This window comes from Tasmannia lanceolata, unplaced genomic scaffold (assembly GCF_043159265.1).
Source record: "Tasmannia lanceolata isolate RefF3 unplaced genomic scaffold, GAP_Taslan_0.1 ptg000002l, whole genome shotgun sequence".
Taxonomy (NCBI): domain Eukaryota; kingdom Viridiplantae; phylum Streptophyta; class Magnoliopsida; order Canellales; family Winteraceae; genus Tasmannia; species Tasmannia lanceolata.
In genome coordinates, this window is record NW_027518679.1 from 42,395,396 (window position 1) to 42,417,165 (window position 21,770).

General features: G+C 40.7%; 2 protein-coding genes and 1 long non-coding RNA gene across 8 annotated transcripts in view; 1 reads left to right on the top strand and 2 right to left on the bottom strand.

The window, feature by feature from the left end:
* Positions 1-842, top strand: LOC143885107 (FKBP-type peptidyl-prolyl cis-trans isomerase). Its single transcript, XM_077389102.1, has one exon. The coding sequence runs from the start codon at positions 130-132 to the stop codon at positions 718-720; it is 591 nt and encodes a 196-aa protein (XP_077245217.1). The 5' UTR covers positions 1-129; the 3' UTR covers positions 721-842.
* Positions 843-2,222: 1,380 nt separating this feature from the next.
* Positions 2,223-21,770, bottom strand: part of SAC3A (SAC3/GANP/Nin1/mts3/eIF-3 p25 family) — a 67,894-nt gene continuing 48,346 nt past the window's right edge. For all 5 annotated transcript variants that reach the window (XM_077376814.1, XM_077376816.1, XM_077376813.1 and 2 more), the window contains 3 exons: positions 3,940-4,076; positions 3,626-3,858; positions 2,223-2,694 (listed from right to left, as the gene is read on the bottom strand). In XM_077376814.1, coding sequence (XP_077232929.1) covers positions 2,596-2,694; positions 3,626-3,858; positions 3,940-4,076 — 469 coding nt within the window. In that variant the 3' untranslated portion in view covers positions 2,223-2,595. The remainder of the gene's footprint in view (positions 2,695-3,625; positions 3,859-3,939; positions 4,077-21,770) is intronic.
* Positions 17,226-19,099, bottom strand: LOC143885114 (uncharacterized). 2 transcript variants are annotated; one of them, XR_013253146.1, is made up of 4 exons: positions 18,101-19,099; positions 17,895-18,027; positions 17,732-17,807; positions 17,226-17,659 (listed from the first exon to the last, which is right to left on the bottom strand). It is a non-coding gene; the product is annotated as an uncharacterized LOC143885114 (long non-coding RNA). The 2 variants fall into 2 exon arrangements; XR_013253144.1 differs by having other exon boundaries at positions 17,895-19,099.

Sequence of the window (21,770 nt, forward strand, 5' to 3'; positions counted from 1 at the left end):
TCTCAGAAATGAGAATGAAAGTATGAAACTAGCTGTCCCAAGTCCAAACATCAGTAGAGAAAAAAAAAAGGAAAAAATCAAACAGCTTCTTATCCAAAACCAGAGAGAGAGAGAGAGAGAGAGAGAGAGATGGCCATCATCACCTCAAACCCATTTCCCATATCCCTCAAACCATCACCACCCCCCTTCCTCTCTCCAACCTTCTCCACACGTGCCATTGAGCCTAGTCCCTTCTCCACACGTGCCGCTGAGCCAGACAAGGAGAACAACACCACCCCCACAGACTCAACTCCCTCACCCACCGACGATAACCGGTTCGAAAACCGGCTATCCCAAGTCAGGCTCCGATACCGTTCCGGTACCGGAAAAAAAGCAGAGCTAAGAAAAGCAAAGAGATCATCAAAAAAGGGCAGTGGAAACAACAACAACGTCTTCTTACCCCCGGTCCCACTTAAGGAGTCCGTATCGGACGGTCTAAAGGTGGATTTCGGATTCTCCCCCTATTCGGAGCGGCTTAATGGGCGGCTTGCCGGGCTCGGCTTGGTGGCTCTTCTGCTTGTGGAGCTTGGCTCCGGGAAGAGCCTTATTTCTTACCATGCACCACCGACTCTACTTATTCAGATTTACACGGCTTCTGCACTCTCTGCTGTTTTTATTAAGTATGAGAAAGAGAGGGTCAGTGTCTGGCCCGGGTCCGGATCTGGGTCCGTTAAGGAGTAGTGGAAAAAATGCTGTTTTTCTTTATTTTTTTATTTTATGTGGTGCTAAATTTTCTTTGTTGATGATATGATTGATACACTGTTTGGATTGCAGGAAAAATATTTCTACTCTTCAGAGGGAAATGATATCTGTTTGCATTGCAAGAAAAGCATTTCTGATGGAAAATGTTTTCTTGGGAAAAAAATTTCTTCCCATAATTTAGAGGGAAATGATATGATTAGGGTTAATTTTGAATGATATTATCATAAATGAACTGCTGTGGCTCAATTTATTATTATTTTTTTCCGTTTAATGAAACAATGGGAAAGCAAGAAATTATGAAAAAAAAAAAAAAAATTCTTTCCATAAAATTCCTGCATTCCAAGCAGGGCATAAAGGGAAAAAAGAAAATCAAAAATTTCTATATAATTATGAAGGTAATGTGATTGAGGTGAGACGCATTTGAATACGCCCAGCTTGGGCTTTAGAATGTTTCTATAAAGGGCCGTTTAGATACGCGGATTTTGGAATCTTGGATTTCCTCAAAATTGTACAAGCGAGACAAGAGAAGAAAGACACCAGCGGTCGTTTTCTGTTTTCTCGCCCTTCTTTCCGAGAGCAAGAGATTGTCCCATGTTTTAGAAATTCTAGGATGGGAGAGAGATTTCTTACTTAAAATCCAAGAAGCGTTGTCTGGACAGCATACAGCAGCTTGGTCATGAACCCTCTTTTACACTATTAGATTTTAAAATCCGCGGCTCCTTTTTGTTTTCACATTAGCAAATTCCTCAGTTCTCATTCGAGTCTGAATTTTTTATGAAATAATTCGACATGAAATTTCATTTTGTTATTCATGTAAATAATGAAACCACAATCTGTCCTCTTTTCACCTAAGGGAGGCAACCAAATGGAGGCAAAAGAGTGAAAAGAAGAATGTTTAGGAAGATCTAATAAAGGTTTTGTAGACCCACCACTATTTGATGGGCCACCATGAAATTTAGATGTATTTGTAGACCCACCACTATTTGATGGGCCAATGGGAACTACTCGTAAAGGTTTCTATATCATTTTTAATCCTTCCTTTGATTTACATTGGCAGCAGAAATACGAGTGAAAGATTTAGAGGAATATAGGAATATCCGCATTAGACAATCCTTCCTAGCCCTCTGGTTTGTGGACTTTTCTACCATTGCTTCTTTTCTATTTTACTTTTTTCAAACTTACTGAACCATCCACATTTCACTGTAGGATTGAATGGTCAGGATCACTTAATGGTGAAGATTTCAGGATGACATAGCCTGTTAATGGTAAAGATCAACAAATGAATGGCAAAGATTTCACTGTAGGAAGAATGGTCAGGATCACTTAATGGAGAAGATTTCAGGGTGGCATGGCCTATCAATGGTAAAGATCAACAAATGAATGGGTTGGATGAATGGAATTGTGAGCCTTTACCTGTAAAATTCAATTTATAATTCCTCAATGTGCCCCCACCGACAAGAAAATAACTTCCAGAATCAGAATCATGAGAATGGTTAAAAGAATGTAGCCTAGTTTCCACAATAAGAATTGCTATTTCACTCCTAAAATCAGACCACCATATGATGATGGTTTACCAGCATTCAGAAAAAAGCAAGGACATCAAAATCCCAAAATTATTTCAAGCTACAGACATTGACCAGGGGTAAGATTCCCTGCTATTCATCTTGTCATCCCCATTTCATATAATCCATCCTTGTTAATATTACACAGATTTAGAACTATTTTTGAGCTTTGCTGAATAATGGAAAACCATTATCCTATAAAGATTAGCAAAGCCCCAAGTTAATTTTTTCCCTATATTATATATCCAAATACACAATAATGAATACATGGGGAAAAAAATCGTTTTATGTTTTACGATGTCCGAGTCAAAAAATCGTTAACAGCGAGACTTGTGTCTCCATGGGAAACGGCATCTTCCGGGTCTGGCATGTACAAACTGGACGAGGTCGCCTGCATTTTCACAAGCTCCAGTTAGAATATAAACGATTGTGCTTCTATGATGGAATTCAACATGTTATTGGCTTACAATCTGTAAAACTTAATGCAAGCCTAAAAGAATAAAATAATAATAATAATAATGCTTTCTTATCGTACATTCTGGTTAACATAAAAAAAAGGAAAGGGAAATGATATCAGCACAACCATATTTTTATAGTTGCACGGTACAGCTTATCGTCTCTTTTTGAATGGGCTTGTGAGATCTTTTTGGGAGTTGTAATAAACTTTTGACAGCTCTTTAAATACTAAAAGACAAGATACTTTTGTGGAAATATCTAAACATGGTAGTGCTGATATCATTTACCAAAGGAAAATAAAAAAATTCAACAACTAACTAGTTACCATGAATTTTGCCATAATGGGAAAACAAAAACCACTTGTCTAGATGATCAACAAAATAATGGTCAAATGAATGTTCAAGTAGATGACCCTCATCAGCATATCATTTACAAGAGTTGAAACTATAGAGGGAATTTCATGTTTTTCTATGGTCTTAATAATAATACATCGAACACAACTTACTACATTCAATTTTGGCTGAAATTCTGATTAATAGCATAGCTTACCAATATTTTACTCTAACTATCCAATTCTATGAAATCATAGGACTGAGAAGTTGACAAACTCGAATTTCAGTGACTACATATGATGTGAACTGTAGTAAGGAGTGACATCAGAGAAGATGTTCCATAAAAGAACAAAAGTTCAGGGCTATCTGGTTTCTTTTTTCTTTTTTATTGTTTTAAGAGATAAAGTTCAGGGTCATGTTTTTTCCAAGAAAAAAAAAAGGTTCAGGGTCATGTGTTGTCATTTAACCGCTGGGATAAATCTGGTCTACAAATTCAGCAGTTTAAAAGAAATTAAGTTGTAATTCTGAAAATACCTTTGAGTCTAGCTGCATTTCTCCATTATTGTCTGGGGCAAGGCTCGCACCATGTGCCCTTAACCATTCTTCACATTCTTCCAGTCCATCGGTGTCCTTCTCGTCACTCCCTTCAGCTGACACAGAATTTGTGAAGCCTAAAACCCGAGCAATGAATGCAACAGGGACTGTAGGACGATACGAACGGGAGATGCATTTAACAGCCTCAAACCGCATTTTTTCCACATAAAGATCTGCAGTATTGAAATTTCCAGGGCGTGATTATCTCTGCTAAAATCTTCTACAGTAAACCTAAACTAGAGAGAAATGCATACCCATAAGGCAGGTACTCAAGCTGGTGGGAGCTGTCTTGTAGAGTCTGAAAAACAAGATATAATTTCCTGATGTAACAGCTGCACGGACTGCAAGAGCGTGCTTTACGGCCTCATCCTTTTTTGCTTCAGCCGATAATCTGTCAATGAAAATGAACAATCAGGAAGTTGATGTGATTCTAATCTCTGTTACAAATATCGTTCTCCGCAATTTCTCGGCAAGGGAAAATCTCAGGATATTTTAACTTTTTTTTAATTTTTTTTCGGGTTCATATCGGGAAGAAAACAGTAAAAATAAATTAATTTATGTTAGCTTACCAACTTCTCCAAAAGCTTAAGCTGTTGGAGAAAAGCGTTATTTATCTTTTATACTTTAAAACTCCCCTGCACGTGTGGTCCCACTTTGGGCCGATCATCGCATGTGGATTTTGCTATCCATGAGGTTTGAACTCGAGACCTTTGGCTCTGATACCATGTTAACTTACCAACTTCTCCAAAAGCTTAAGTTGTTGGAGAAAGGTGTTATTTATCTTTTATACTTTAACAATTTACAAATATAAAATATCAAATAGACACACTTTTTTAATTTGGAATTAGATTTAGGTGGAAGGTTTTATGATGTTTTGAGGGATTTTTAGAGTGAATGAGAAGTCTAAGATATTTTTTAACATCAACCCCCCAATTTTATTGTTTAATCAAAATATCGTGATTTTCTCGTAAAATTGAATTTCTCGCCAATATTTGTGACATAGATTCTAATCAGATAAGTTCATAGTGACAATTCAAGCTGATGACGGCTATGAATTGCTTAAAGTTTAAGAGTAAGTGTGTTAAATCATAGATTCCTATTTGGATGGTTTAAACACGGATACTTTGCTATGCTGAAGAAGTGGGACTAGGCAATATGATAAGCAATCTCAGAAAGCAAAGGGAAAATAAACAAGTCAAATTTGTAAGATCCATAAGCCTTGCCATTGAGTATCAAATAAGATCAATCCCAACCAGTTTTGACATGATATTGAATTCTAATGAGATAATGATAGTTCTTTGAGGGAGATTTAAAGTGCCACTCCAATTTGTTAGGAGGGATGTTATCTGAAGTTACAAAACCTATGCATGTGCTTATGTTTTTGTAGAATCCAGCAGGATCTGAGACCAAATCTTGAAAAACCTTTCTGGCCAAACATTTAAACAAAAGTAAATAGGTAGAGGGGCAGATACATTTTACAAACACAGGTTTATTGGTAACTGCAGCTCTGACAATGCCACTATAGAATTTTTGAGCTTCTCATCTTTAATTTCCATTCCCACCAAAAGCTGTATGAATTAGAGTTAAGCATAAGGCAACCAAGAGAGAGAGAGAGAGAGAGAGAGCATAATCGTTCCAAAAGCACTCAACGAAAAGAATGCACATGATCCTACTTAAGAGGGTTCAGTAAAGGCTTCGGTTTTTAATTTTCTTCTTATCCGTTCAGGAAAGGCTATGTAAGTTGTGGAACATGTACTGGTTGTCCAACCAAATAAAGGTTTACTGGGCCACAGTGTACTCCCAGCCTGCCACACTGTAGTACCGATTACTGGATAATAAACGCTATGAAGTGAATAGCATGCTCCCTCTTCTCTCTCTCTCTCTCTCTCTCTCTCTCTCTCTCTCTCTCTCTCTCTCTCTCTCTCTCTCTCTCTCTCTCTCTCCACCAAAGGTGCACCATAGATTAACTCAACTTTTATATTGTATCAGAGACTCCGGGATCCAACATGACATTGTTTTTATTAATCCCGACAAAAGGTATTTCTTGAATCATCTTTCTTCTCCATTTATAAAATCTCTACTTCTATTCCTGATCTACTATTCTTCTCTCAGAACCGGAGTGGCCCCAGAACCGGAGTGGCATAAACTGCAAAGCCCTTCCTAGAAATAGAATTCCCTTGGTCGAAGCCTGACCCTGCCATGCCAAAGCTTTCTCCTGCTCCCAGGCCCTTCCCCAGGAGTAAAACGTAATCAAGATAGGATCAGAATCATGAAAATTGGAGTGCTGATGTGTTCCAGAGGGAAGGCTTGATGAAATAGGAGAAGAGAACAAGGGCTCATTTAAATAACAAGTTCTCTCCACTGTTCCTTTTCTTCTCTTAAGTCATTGTGAGTTATGACGCAACAAAAGCAAAAGAAACATATATGGTCTAAAAAGATAAATAGGAGAAAATCGGAAAGAAGAGAGCAAGAGGGAGATCGAAAACACCAAGAGTGGCGTTGCTGGTGTTCATGCAATGGTTTTAAGTTTCGGTTTTAGTTTGAAATTTCAATGGAATTCCTGTAAAGTCATAGAAATGGATGGAAACATATTCAAATGATATAGTCTTGAATAAGCACAAATACATACTTAGAAACCATAACATAGGCAAGACAACCATATATAATAGTTTAACAACAAAAGCTTAGTGGCATATATGCATAGTACATGTACGACCTTTCACTATTTCTCAAATTCCTTGGGTCATTCAATACTATTTGACAGAAATTTCCTGCCTACTGCAAGAGCTTACCCCCACTATTTCTCATGAATATCGAGAGGGCAATCAAGTTGCAGATGCTTTGGCCAATGAAGCATGCCATAGTCAGACCAATCAACAATTCTTCTCCTGGAGGGATCTTCCTAAAGAGGCAAAAGGAGCAATGAGATGTGATAGTGTGGGGATCCCTAGTCTCAGTCTTAAGGGTTCATCATGTTTCTTGTTTTTAAGTAAGCTTTAGACGTACATGTCCTCATTGTTTTGTAAGCCTGTTTGGGCCTTGGTCTTTGGATTTTTCTAATAAAATCATCGGGTCCGTCCCGGGACTTCAGTGCAAAATTCCAGGCTAAAAAAACAAAAAAAAAATGTACGACCTTTCACATGTATGATAATTTAGTAGATACCATTTTTCACATGTAATTCATATAAATATTTATGCATAGTACATGTACGACTTTTCACGTGCAATTCTTATAAATATAATATGTAACACATACTGATATTTGGACTATATGCCACCAGCTATTGCACCATAGTTTTGAATGATAGTTTGATTTGGTCTACCTTGCGATATACCTTTTATACCTTTCTATATAGCGAATTGCGATATTGACGACTTCCACTTGGAACAGAAAGGGTTGGGTTTCATATCTTCCCACATGTTGGCTTACCACATCAGAACGAAAAGGAAAAATTCATTAACCACTTTGCCCTAATAGTAGGAATAGACTAACCAACTCTACTAGTGAAACCAGGTAAGGGAACGCTGGGACAAAGGCATTACTCGAATGGGAGAATTCAAAAAACAAAACATACAAGTATTTCACTATTACTGCTTACTTGCTTCAATTCAATGTTTTGCTTAGTTATTTGACTGATGAGAACTGGGCAGGCATAACGGAAACATTTCGACTATTTCACATTGGCATAGGACGGAGAAGAGAAATGGAAGATAAAAAGAGATGAGAGAAGAGAATGAGTTTAGGGACTCATTTCCTAGTACATATGGTATGGGCAAATGAAAATTACCAAATAAAATTGTTGAAGAGAAAAAGAGATGAGAGAAGAGAATGAGTTTAGGGACTCTCCCCCTCACTAAAGTATTTATATTAAGAGAGAAAAAGTACAATGACCACTATGCCCTTATGGCATTACATACACAACAACACACTTCTAACACTCCCCCTCAAGCTGGAACGTAGATATTATGCATTCCTAGCTTCCTACAAATGTCATTGAACTTAGCCTTGCTCAAGGGTTTGGTGAAGGTACCAGCTAGCCGATCCGCTGATCAAGTGAAGATAGTGCATAATTCTCCATGCTGGATCCTGTGACGAATGGAATGACAGTCTACCTCGATGTGCTTGGAATGTTCATGAAACATCGGATTGTTTGCAATGTGGATAGCAGCTTTGTTGTCACAATACAACTGAGCTGGATAAGGTGAAGGGGATCATATCCCAGAAAGGAGAGAGGCAGCCAGATAAGCTCACTACAGGTATGTGACATAGCTCTGTATTTTGCTATAGCTTTGTATTTTGCTTCAACACTAGACTTGGAAACAACATTTTGTTTCTTATTGCGCCAGGACACTAAGTTACCCTCAACAAAAGTGCAATAGCCAGTAGTAGATCTCCTATCAGCTGGTGACCCAACCCAGTCAGCATCTTCATATGGCTATGTTTCTTGAAAAGTAGCACTTTTCCTGGAGAACTCTTCAAGTAACGAAGAATCAGAATCACGGCTGCCCACTGTGAAGTACGAGGGTGACTCATGAGCTGACTAACAACCCCCATTGCATATGAAATATTAGGGTGAGTAACAGTGAACAAGTCTTCTATATCTACAAGGGTCAAGAAGTTTTGTATTTAAATCCATGGGAGTAGAAGCTGGTTTTATTCCCAAGGATCTAGTCTCATCTAGGAGATCCACCACATATTTCCTCTGTGATAGGGAGAGAGAAATAGCCGAGTAGGACACTCAATTCCTAGAAAGTATCGGAGGCGACCAGGTTACTTTGTAGAGAATTCTTTTCGGAGAAAAATTTTCGATCTTTGTATGCCACATGAGTCACTCCCTCTAATGATAATATCATCCACATAGACCATGAGAAGAACATGGCCAGCATCTGACTTGTGACTAAACACGGAGTGATCAACTGCACATCGCATCATACAATGTGTCCTAAGGGCATCACTAAATTTCCCAAACCAAGCTCGGGGGGATTGTTTTAGGCCATACAATGACTTGCGAGGGCAGCAAACTGAGGTGGTCAACTCCCCCTGAGCAACATTCTCAGGAGGTTGCTCCATATACACCTCCTCAACCAAATCACCATGGAGGAAGGCATTTTTGACGTCAAGCTGGTATAAGGGCCACCCACAGTTAACTGCCAAAGAGACAAGGACATGCATAGATGGAATTTTGGCAACAGGAGAAAATGTCTCGGTATATCAATCCCATATGTCTGAGTGTAGCCTTTTGCAACCAACTTTGCTTTAAGGCGCTCCATCGTCCCATCAGGAAGGTATTTGATGGCATAAATCCACCTGCAACCAATAGGATGGGCACATGGTGGAGGAGTCACAATATCCCAAGTGTGATTCCCCTGAAGGACGGTCATCTCATCATCCATAGCAGCATGCCACCCAGGGAGAGCAAGAGCTTCCTGCAAGGAGTAGTAGGGGACACTGACTGGTCCTGCAATTGGGGGGGGGGGGATCTGGTCAGGCAGGACAGGAAGAGATAGCGGAACCGGTGATTCCGTAGCGAGAGGAGCAGGACTAGTAAAATACGTGACAGATTCGAAGGTGACATCGGCGAAGACAAAAATCTGACTCGAGGGCTATAACACTTGTAGCCGATCTGGATATGAGTACCCCAGGAAAACACAACTCTTTGCACGTGGGTCTAATTTGTTCACATCTGACCCCAGGTTATGGACAAAAGCAAACACACCCAAACACCCAAGGGGTAATAGGAAAGGGTTCTTCCTGAGGTTGTAAAACCGAGAAGGGAGATTGATTTCCTAGTACGGAAGAGGGAAGAAAGTTAGCTAGGAAGAAGGTGAGAATGGCATCGCTCGAATACACTTTAGGAACATGCATCTGAGAAAGTAATGTGCGAGCCATGTCAAGAAGATAACTCAACTTCCGCTCTGCTACACCATTTTGTTGAGAGATGTAGGCACAAGAGGATTGATGAATGATGCCACTAGTGGCTAGGAATTCCTAAAACCCATTCATCGTGGAAAGATACTCTCGCATTATTAGTTCGCAATCACTTAAGAGGGAAATCATATTTATTAGTAATTTCCAAAGAAGCAGGATTTGTTCCTGGAGGTGGGGAATCGCGATTCCCGAAATCGAGAATCGGAATCGTGATTCGATTCCCAGAATCTGGGAATCTCGAGTCGATTGAATCGGAAACGCGAATCCAAATTGGGGAATCGCGATTCCTAATTTATAAATACGCGTTTTATTTTAAAAAAAAAATCGCGGTTTTACCTAATTAAGATTCGGGAATCACAATATGTGAAACCGCGATTCCCATTACGTAAAATCCGTTCTTTAAGTGATGGGAATCGCGATTCCCATATTTCGACGTGAAATTACTGTTCTAACCAGCTATCAAAGGTGATGGGTTATATTTTGAGTGGGGGCTTTCTTGTAATTTCCCATAAAAACCTTTAAATTCGTATAAAACGAGGGTTTTGGATGAAACCCTAAAAACCCTTCTTATCTCTTCTCCTCTTCCACCGCCCCTCTCACTCCTCACTCCCCCTTCTCTCAAACCCCTCGCTATCAGAAGAAGAAGAAGAAGAAGAAGAAGAAGAAAGAAGAAAGAAGAAGAACTCAGGTATTTATTTTTTTTAAAGAAAAGAAAGAAAATGAATCCCCTCTCTCTCTCTCTCTTTACGGTTTCTGTGGATGGTTTCTCACGGAAACCATTCTCACAGAAAGTGAGAATGGTTTCTATGAAAATGAAACCCCCCTGTTAAACGGTTTTTGTGAAAAGGGTTTGGTGTGCAATTATCAAAACTGACATGGTAGCCCTGCTGTTAAACGGTTTCTTTTTTAATGTCGTTAAATAATAAAAGACAAGATGAGTTAGGGCAATTATCAAAACATGGTAGTGCTAAGATGAGTTAGTGCAATTATCCAACTCCAGTAGCTTTTTGGCTTTTGAGAATTATTTAATTTTCTAGAATTTTTATATCAACTCCAGCATTTTCCAAAAGTACAGTGGAGCCCGTTTCATAGTAGCCCAACAAATGAATGGTTTGGAATATTGGATCATCCTAAGAAGTTAGCGCCACTGTCCTTTTTGAAAAAACACTATACTTGACAGTTGACACACACTACATGAGATGTGAATTTTGATTCCAAAAGTGTTTACTGATTCAAAATTGCATTTAAGCAATTGAGGAAAGATGGACAAGACTGTCGACCAAGAATTTCAAGGCCAAGGTGTAGGTGATGATGACATAGTTTTTGAAGGGGACCTAGAATACAACTATGATGAAGAATATGTGGAAGAAGATTATGATGAGGACATAGTGTTGGGTCTGAACGCAAGGTCAACGACAGTTTTATGGTCACACGTAGTCAAAGGAAAGAAAGCTGGCAAAGGACATGGGGGAACCAAAAAGTGAAAATGTAAGCACTGTAAGAAGGTTTACACTGGGACTTATACAAGGGTGCACACACACCTTGTGAAAGCACCAAGAGGTCAAGGTCAAGGTCAAGGAATAGCATATTGCAGTGCAGTTGCAAAAGACAAACAATTACAAGAGCACATCAGAAGCCAAGTCCAAAGAGCAGAGAATTTACCTAGGAGACTGCTACCGAAGAAATCACGGTTAGACATGCTTGGCAAGTCTTCCAGCTTTGGTGCGACTTCTTCAAGTAAGGTTGGCGAATCACCAATTAGCAAGTCTTTTAGAGCAAAGGATAGAGACGATGTTGATCATAAAGTGCTGCGATTTTTTGCCGCCAATGGGATTCCCTTAAACGTCCTCCGATCTCCATATTTTCAAGAGATGATAACTGCCGCCAATTTTGTGTCTGGATACAAGTTGCCTTCTTATGAGAAAGCAAGAACAACTTTATTGGACCATGAGAAAGAGAATGTAACAAGAGATCTAGGTGTTCTGAGAGAAAATTGGCCTGAATATGGGCTTCCTATTGTCTCTGATGGATGGAAAAACGTGATCAACAAAGCCCTGATTAATGTACTGGCATCAAATATGTTTGGTTCAATGTTTCTCTATGCGGACGACTTCTCTACCGTGGAGAAATCAGGGAAAAACATTGCAAAGTTTTTGTTGGATGCCATTCAAGAAGTAGGGCATTTTAATGTTGTGCAAGTGCTGACAGATAATGCAGCCAATTGCAAGCTTGCTGGGACAGAGGTTAATAAAGTTTATCCCCACATATTTTGGTCTCCTTGTGTGGTTCACACATTAAATCTGATATTCAAAGACTTGACCAAGCATAACCACCTAGGTTGGATTGGAGAGACTTACCGTTCCTGCAAGGATGTCGCCAAATATATTACCAATCATTCGCAGGCTCTTGCTATATTTAGAAGCAATTCGAAGTTTGAGTTGCTGAAAGTTGCGAAAACTAGATTTGTAACTCATTATACTACACTTGAGAGACTTCTTGATGTAAGGGAGGCGTTGCAGATGACAGTATTAACAGATGCTTGGAAAGATTGGTTGAATGCTTGCACCGACAAAGTGATGATAGAGAGGGGCGAGATGACAACTACTTGTGTAGTCTCTGATGAATTTTGGACGAACATAAAATTGGCATTATTAATTATGAAGCCCATCTATAAAATGATTAAGTTCACTGACCAGGAAGGCTGTCTGATATCAGAAGTGTACGAAGGCATGGACAATATGTTAGGACAAATAAAAGATAACTTGAAAGATGTGCCTGACATGTACAATCATATTCATGGTATTGTGGTGGGACGATGGGGAAGATGAATGTTCGAATGCATGCCTTGGCTCATGTACTCACTCCAAAATATTATGACCCTGCATATCTCAATATTCCAGCACCAGGAGGTGGTAAACGGGTCACCCCAGGTATGTGATTGTTTCTCATATTGTGAATTTTCATAATGTAATTGTATTTATCTTCATTTATGTTACCGACTGATCGATTATTCAATTTTATTTTCAGATAAAGACCCTAAAATCATGGATACTGTATATGAAGCCATTAAGGATCTCTCCCCTGATGATGAGATGAGTGGGACGATTAGACGTCAGTTATATGATTTCATAGGAAGGGTTGGAAGGTTTTCCAGTAAATTTGCCAGGGAGGATGCGAAAGATCCCAATGTGTGTGTGACCAAATGGTGGAACTTTCATGGAAGTCATGTACATGAGTTACAGTCAGTGGCCATCAAAATTCTCTCACAGCCTATCAGCACATCTTCTGCAGAGAGAGTATGGAGCACGTATAGCTTCATTCACAATGTAAAGCGTAATCGCTTAAATTCACATCGTGCTGATACCCTTGTGTACATCCACTCAAATCTTCGACTCCTATCCAGGTTTAAGTTTATTTCGTTTTTTCGTGCAATAATTGTTTTTCATTACTTATGTCAGATTATTTATTTAATTTGGAATTTATTATTTAGATATAATGCGACTGCATACAAAGAAGGACCAAATAGAAAATGGGACATCAACCCAGAGCTCCCAGTTATGGATGACTCCTCTATCAGAATGGAGGACATGCGATGGCAGGATCTCGATGATGATTTCCTTAGACCTTCTACATTTCGTGCGTCATCTCAGTCATTACGTTCAAGTCCTTCACTCACTATTGAAGATGAAGAGCATTGAAGATGATAGAGTCCGTCCAGCTCACGACCCGATCCAATCGTCGCTTCAGTCGAGAGATCCTAAAACAGACAGTAAGAAGGGAAAAATGAGACAGAGCAATGCAGGGCTTTAGTAAGCTAACTAACAGACAACAAGTTAAACAGAGATGTAAGAACATACAAGACCAAGGATAAGGTCAAACCCTCAAGGGGTGAAAGAGTGCCAATACTAGAGATGGAGGCTTTAGTCCTATCAGCAAGAATCACAGAGCGAGAATTAGAAAGGAATGACTGGAAAGAGGTAAGGGATGAAGAGTTACCAGTCGCATAGTTGGATGCTCCAAAATAAATGATCCAGGAGCTGGAGCTAGTGAGGAGGGAAGCAGGTGAACTACCTGACTGGGCAACACCGACAGTGGGTGGGCAGTTGCTAAGGCAAAGGCGCTGGAGCTCCTCATAATCTGCTTTGGTGAAGTGGAAAGGGCCATCAGCAGAGGCAGCTGATGTGCCCTTAGGGGGATCAGTAGCAGAGAGATGTGCGGCCCTGGATGGACGGAGCTCAGGGTGAAGAACAAAGCAAGTCTCAACCCGGTGGCCCTCCCGCTGACAGTGAGTGCAAAATGCACGTCCACGGCCACCAGTACCACGACCTCCACCAAAAATACGGCCACAACCTCGACGGCCATGACCACGACCAAAGGAACCAGAGCCACGGCTGGAGGTATCCCCATCATCATATGTAGCAAGGGCCGAGCCATCACCAGGAAGAGTAGTAGACAAATCGGTAAAAAGGCACTGCTGGGCACGAGAGTAAATCGCTGTGAGAGGGGAGGGAGTCCGATCCGATCAGCTGCTGTCGAAAAGGTAAAAACTCCGAGCCCAAGGACTCAAGAAAATGGACCACTCTAAGCTGGTCCCGCTAACTAGCTAGCACGGTCAGATCAGAAGTGCTGGGCATAAAGGCCTTCAACTTGCTCGCAGAGGGAGACAAACTGGTTGTAGTGGGCAGAGAGAGGTAACTCTCCACACTCAAATCGAATCCACTCTGAATATGTGGCACAAATACGAGTGAGGTTATCAACCCCAGAGAAAAGAAGAGCAGCGTGGTCCCAAATATCCTTGGCCATCGCCAAGTCCATCATCGGTCGAGCTATATGGGGAGCCATGCTCTGCCATAATAAGGTGCGAACCATCGCATCATCTTGGCGCCACTAGTCATAGGTCGGGTCAGTGGAGAGGGGAAGGCCACGCTCAATCAAGGAAAGCCTACCCCGAGCAAGGAGATAGGTCTCAACAGTCCGACGCCAACTGAGATAATTGGAGCAGTCGAGGTGCAAAAAAGTCATATGAGGAAACGACTGCTCAACAGAAGGAGAGTAGACAGTCGGAGTATAGCTCGACGGAGTCTATGGGTGGGCAGTAACACTGTCAGAAGGTGAGGGGCAGACAGGAGGATCAGAAGTAATTGGAGAATCCATAGGAAGAAGAGAAGCTCACAACTACACCGGTAAAAAAACGGAGAAATAGAATGAGAGAATCACATAATGGATACCGAAATGATGCCACGGCTCCGATAAAGATGAAGACCATTAAGAGTCATAGTTCAAGAATAAAGAAGGTGCCCAAAGAGGGGAAAAGGATCCTAGGGCATCCAAGAGTGAATCGGAGCCGCGGGAATGAGATGGGAGAGGGCAAAAGAGATTTAGACCATGAATGAAGTGAGAGAAAGAGAAGGAGGTCTAAGGAGAGGGTTTTATGAGCGTTAGATAGAAGAGGGTAGGAAGGATTGAATGCCGAAGGTGAGCGGAAGGTAAGAGGAGAGGAGGCCGGGAGAAGGAGAGGCCTAGGGATGGGGAGGCTGAGGGAGGGGAGCCGGGAGGTGCGGGAGATGGGAGAGAGAGAGAGAGAGAGAGAGAGAGAGAGAGAGAGAGAGAGAGAGAATGGGGGAGGTTGGGTAGCGGGAGGCCGAGAGAGAGAGAGAGAGAGGTGCGTAGTGGAGGGACGGCTAGGGAGAGGCTAGGTCATGGGATGGAGGAGAGGAGTGGAAGGAGGAGAAGATGGGTCTTCAATGGAGGTCCCTAGGGCACAGTAACCCTAGAGCCCTGATACCATGTTGAAGAGAGAAATAGATGAGAGAAGAGAATGAGTTTAAGGACTCTCCCCCACTCAAGTATTTATATTAAGAGAGAAAAAGTACAATGACCACCATGCCCTTATGGCATTACATACACAAAAACATACTTCTAACAAAAATAAAATTAAAATTAAAACTGAAAATAAAACTAAGGGCAAATATGCCACTTAATGGACCCCCATGGTATTGCGACCCCGCATAAAGTACATCTTAAGCGGCCGTCTAAGATCCCCATCATTCTCCTCTTCTAGAAAGAACTCGCCCTTGAGCTCCCCACTAGCCTCGTCATCGTGGTAGTCTATCTGGATCAAATATGTAGATGACTTATTCTAGCAGTTGGAGTAGTAACAGTCGAAGTCACTCATGCTGTATAATGCTCGTGACACCTCTGAATTTTATTTTATTTTTTGAGAAATTAGGTGAAAGTAGTATGAAATGTGGGCGAAGCGATAGGGAGGAAATCGTCCATGTAGAACGCAAACCTCTCCTGAAAGGCAAACTTATTTGGAAGATAACAATGTACTCCTAGACTGACATGATAGTTGTGAGAAGCACCAATCCATGACCAGCCTCCATAAGGTCATCATCACCAATAAAGTCATCCATTGGTATCTTCGCAGGCTCGGAGAAATCAGATTGACAATTCTTCCAATTGTCGCCCTGTGTACTGAAACCCTCTGTCTCAACCAAGGTTTTCAATTTTGGTTTCGGTTTCAGTCCTCACGGAAATGGAAATATTTTGGTTTCGGTAGAAATTTCGGTGGAAATCCTGTAGAATCATGAAAACGTATGGAAACGTATCCAGATGATAGAATTTTAAGATGAAATTTCAGGACATGCTGAAATAAGCATAAATACACACTTAGAAACCATTGCATAAGCAAGAGGTTCATCCATAATTGTTTAGCAACGTGAACATCTAGTGAGATGCGCTATCACTCATGTTTGGAATAATAAAGTGAATTATAAACTTAAAATATAAAAAAATACAATGTAACAATGTATACTGTAAAGGTAGAATCAGCAATCATCCCTCTTGGGACTCCAACTTGATGCCAATACCACATCGAGTTACAAGGCGGTTCAAATCCATCATCCCTATCTTGGTCATTATGAGCACAATGCATTTGCCGACATGTGAAGTATGTATGTATGTATGTTGGTATTGCTGGACATAATAATCATAGACATACGGCTCAACCTGCATCAACAATCCCAAACATGGGTACATGACAGTAGGGAGAAGTGTTGTCGGTGCTGATCAGGATGAAGATGATGCCCGCCATGTAAGGAGTCATATGGCATCTCATACCCATATGACTCACTCTGTAAGTGTGTATGTGTATAAGTGCCAACCCATAACAAACCCGTGCCAACCCATACACATAAGAAGCAGTCGAACCCCATCCACTCTCAGAAGATGCATCAACTGATCATAACTATAACTCCATGAAATTTCACCCTCAATGCTCAAACTATTGAATGTGCTTGTCAAACTACACCATAACGAGAATGAGCATCTAAGGAGTCATCTTCTTCATAAGTGGGTTGATAATTCTGTCGTCGTTGGAATAATTATCTTTGTCTTGGTTGGGGCTATGCGCCATGATACTGGTCTTGTGTAGCGTGGTCAAACTCCTGCTCCGTTGGGAATGGGCTAAGTGGCCTATAAGTCTCACCTTCCATACTTCCCACACTACGCCCTCCACCAGCAAAAGTTCAAGCACTTCCCACACTACCCCCACCACCAAAGTTCTAGCACCTCCCACACTGCCCCCACCGCCACTAGCATTCCCCCACCTGTATCATCATCCGATAGTGAGTCTGTGGACCAATCATCACCAATTCACCACTAACCTATATCGGAATTGCAATGGGCTGAGTGAGACCCTCTGTCTCCGGTGGCAATGCATCAGAATTTACTCCCAGCTGTTGAGCGATTATAGGATTCGATCTACCTCCCGTGCACCCATCACCGGTTCTCCAACCTCCCTCACCCAGTTTTGTTATATAGATGTGTGCTTCACCCTCAATCTTGTGTTATGGTAGACATATAAGAGCTTGTGCAGGTTTTCACGTCCAGGCCCGTTCCTCCTTTTCGAGTGGATGAGGTTGAAGCCTTGAAGGTGCTCCAATTTTTCCCACAACTTCAAGAAGACGCCATCTGAGACGACACTTTTATGGCTATCTTTCACAGGTTTGGAGCATCTTCCTAATATAACACTCACCACTCAGCTGCAAAATAATAATAACAGATTAATTAATTGCTCGCTCGATTGACAACTAATAGTTCTACTAAGCCTTTACCTGGAAATGTCTTAACTCGCTCGGCCATGGCAGCAGGATGTCCAAACAAGCCAAGGGCATCCCTAAACCTCTTGATCTACAATAGAATTAACACTAATAGCTATTAGTTTAAAATTACAATACATACTCATCTAATTTGCAGTGAAACAATGCAATGTTTCACCTCTCCAAAAGCAATGGATTGTGCATTGTCGCATCAAGTTCCAACTTGGCGACCACAGTCTCTAAGTATTCAAGGAGATCGAGGTGAATACCAAGGTGCTAGGTGTACTGGTACTTTGGATTGAGATAACATGCTGCTAAAAAAATAATCCATTAGTATATCACAAATCACGACATAAGACATAATAAGACTGTTGATGATCATACCAGCCGAATGAAGTGGGTAAAGGAGCATATTCGTCCATCTATTATTGATGATGGTATGGTAGTCTTCATAGGATCGAGGAGCAGCCACTTTATTTCCTCATTCATCAATTTCATGGTGTGATACAAAGAACCTATGGTAGGCTTTTTGTCCCATCTACCATCCTCAATACCTTTACAATGGGCTCCAATAAACCAATCACAATCTGGCACTGATCCCAGAATCTTGGTCTACCGACGATCTCCCGAGACCTCTTTTCAGCTGCACTCTTGCTCTCCATGTACTCATTCCGCTCTTTGGATGAGAATAATTGCTTTAAACCAACCTTCTTGTCCAACATCCTATAGAGAGCAACGTAGTTAGTGGCAAACATAGTAAGCACAGGGCGTACGGCGGACCAAGTCTCCACGCATGATCCTCATGATGAACAATATATACCCATGGTTGTATATGAAGTTAGTCACTGATCCGGCCTCATCAACTACCTTCTTCACCGCCTTCTTTTTTACAATGCCTTTCAGCACAAAATCAATACAGTGCGCTGCACATGGGGTCCAAAATATATTATACGTCGCCATAATCTTTTGTTCAGCCTTCTCGTAGTTGAGCCCATTGTTAGTGACAATCTGAACATTTTTTTAATTTTTTGTTTGAATGACTGCGACAATCTGAACAATATACCTCTTCCCAATCTAATTTATTTCTGATGTTGAAAGGAACATAACCCCTTTTCGTAGAACTCAAATCGAACTTTCGGATGGTCTTATCAGTGTCCAAATCAAATCCGATGAATGACATTTATCTAAATCAGCGCTGGAGCTCGCTGTTGACCACTGAAACTGGATTGGATGCAATCGTCAGGTCGCCTCGAACAATGGTCGTGTTAAAGGTAAATTCGGACTAGAAATGGCCCAAACAATAGGGTGCGACGATAGAAAAGAGAGAGAATGATAGATTAAACCAGTGTTTAAAAACGCGGTTTCGACGCGGAATGCGGCCGAAGAAAATCCTTGTCGACTCGACGCGGACGCGGTTAAGAACGCGGTTGACGCGGCCAAGCCAGATGAGTAGTATTTTTTTATAAAAATAAATGAAAAAATTCGAAAAAACTTAAAAGCTATGATTTTATCTAGGGGGATTCCCATAGATATGATTTTATCTAGGGGTTTCTAGTAGTTATCCCTTAAATTAATCCCACAAAACATTTCAGTTGCCGCCTATGCATACCGCCCAAATTTTTTTGACTTTTGAACATCAAAATCCATCACCGTTTATAATTTTGGTGGCTGGCAGCTGGCAGCTGGCAGTGTGATATAAATGGCATTTACAATTTCAAAGCAATTTGGAAAAGAGACTTTCTTTTTCTTAACAATAGAAGTGTTGTATTATATGCGCCCAGTTTTTTTACTTGGGACAGCCACCTTGTTGCGTTTCTTTTACTTAAAGTGGGCTGTCCCAAGTAAGAAAAAGGACCGAAAGTGTCATTTAATATGCTACACCCAGTTTTGTTTCTTGAGACAGCCACCTTCGATTATTTATATCAGTTCTTTTACATAGATGGGATTGTCCCAAGTAAGAAAAGAGCCGGATGTATCATATCCCAATTTATATTAAATAAATATCATAAAAGCTTTATGCCTAGGGCTTCGTTTGACTTACCTTAGCAGATAAGGAAACTAGGGGAAAAAAAACCTTTCTTCTTCCTCTTGGCAAAGAAACCTACTAACCAGAAGAAATTTGTTTTCTTCCGCTGAAATGGTTTTGGAACTAGGGAAAAGGGTTTTGCAAAGAAACTAAGGGCGATTGGGAGTGGATGAAAATGGAGGCATTGAACATCGATTTATAGGTAAAAATGGGATATTTTTTGTTGAATAAATCAAGCACAGATCTTTTTTTTTTGTCTTCTTTTTCATGTTTTAGATTCGAAAATATGTTTTGGGAAGATGAATCGGTCGGAGTCATGGATTGCGAAGATTCGCATGCTAGTCCATCCCATCCGAGAGAAAAGTGATATTCATGTTTGACTCGGCCCAGACTCGCCGAATCTGCGACTCCAAAATGCGGTCTTCAAGAAACCGAGTCGACTCGGCCGAGTTCTGTGCCGAGTCAACGAGTTTTTAAACACTGGATTAAACTGAGAGAGAAAGAGACGGAGAGAGAGGTACACAACAGATTAACTCAGCTTTTATGTGGTTCTCATGAATCAAGAGTAGAAATATGAAAGAACAGGGTGGACCAAAGCAAGCAAAATTCATGAACAAGCCCATTAATCAGTAATGATGATTCGGGAGAACAATGAAGGTCGATCGAGATCCAAAAAAAGGCATGAAGGTTTTTTAAGCATCAAGCTAATGTCAATAGACCAATCTCCTACATGCTCTAGTGGTAGAGGCAATAAGTACTCTGCTGCTTTGAGGTGTAAGGTTCAAGATTGGTATAGAGAAAATCAAAGCTAATGTCAATAGTGGGCCCTACGGAGCTCATATCATCACAAAATGGCAATCTGTATCGCTGTGATTTATGGAAATTTTTAGAGATTTTTATTTAATTTCAGGGAAAGTTTAAGTAGGTTTTGGTAGGCCCTATGTAACGAAACATGAATAGTGAGTGTAGGGCAGCAACATGTAAGCCACTTTCTATTCATAGTTTAGGTCGCTCTAACATGCTCTATTCATGGTTATAAATTTCCTTGAAGTTTACCCGAAACGACCGAAATGTTTCCATTTTCATCCCTTACCGAGAAGAAATCTAAATGAATTCCTTCCACGTCATTATTTCCCCGAAATTCAATTGCAATTCGAGCTAAATGGTCAGAATGACAAAAAAAGGAAAGATGTTATGATTTTCATTTCATTTCATTTTATTAATGTACAGAATGATATTTGGTCGGCAACATCATTGAACTATACAACCATTCAAAAAAAAACATCATTGAACCATACAACAAAGTATCAGCATCTTATGCATGGGATGTTAGATCGGCATGGGACCAATAATACCTCATAACTCTGTGGTATTCACATAGAGTTGTGGCCCTTGGACAGGAGAATGGTCTTGCCACTTTCTTATACTTTGTTACTGTAAAGTTACATGGTATATTAACTTTGGTGGGAAGGGGAGAGAGATGCAAAAGAGATAAAGGGTGAGAGAGAGAACCAGTTGAGAGAGTCGAGAGAGAGAGAATAGGCGTGTGTGGGAGAGAAAAATTAGTTCTCTCCCTCATGCGCGACTAATATATATATTATGTTATATATGACTAATATGCCCTTACACGTGTATTTATTCAACACTCCCCCTCAAGCTGGAATGTATATATCATACATTCCAAGCTTGTCATAAGAATCTTTCAGTTTTGCTGATCCCAACGGTTTGGTAAACATATCTGCGAGCTGGTCTGCAAATCGAGTAAAAACAGTGCGAATTTCACCTTTCTGAATCCGATTACGAATGAAGTGACAATCTACTTCAATATGTTTAGTGCGTCCATGGAACACAGGATTTGTAGCAATATGGATTGCGGACTTATTATCACAGTATAAATGTGCTGGAGACATTGATGAGAACCCAATCTCTGATAAGAACGAGCAAATCCAAATCAATTCACCACTTGTGTAAGACATAGCGCGATATTCCGCCTCTGCACTTGACTTGGAGACAACATCTTGCTTTTTG

Excerpts from the sequence above, each read along its gene's own strand:
- LOC143885107 (XM_077389102.1), top strand. The coding sequence starts at position 130 with ATGGCCATCATCACCTCAAACCCATTTCCCATATCCCTCAAACCATCA.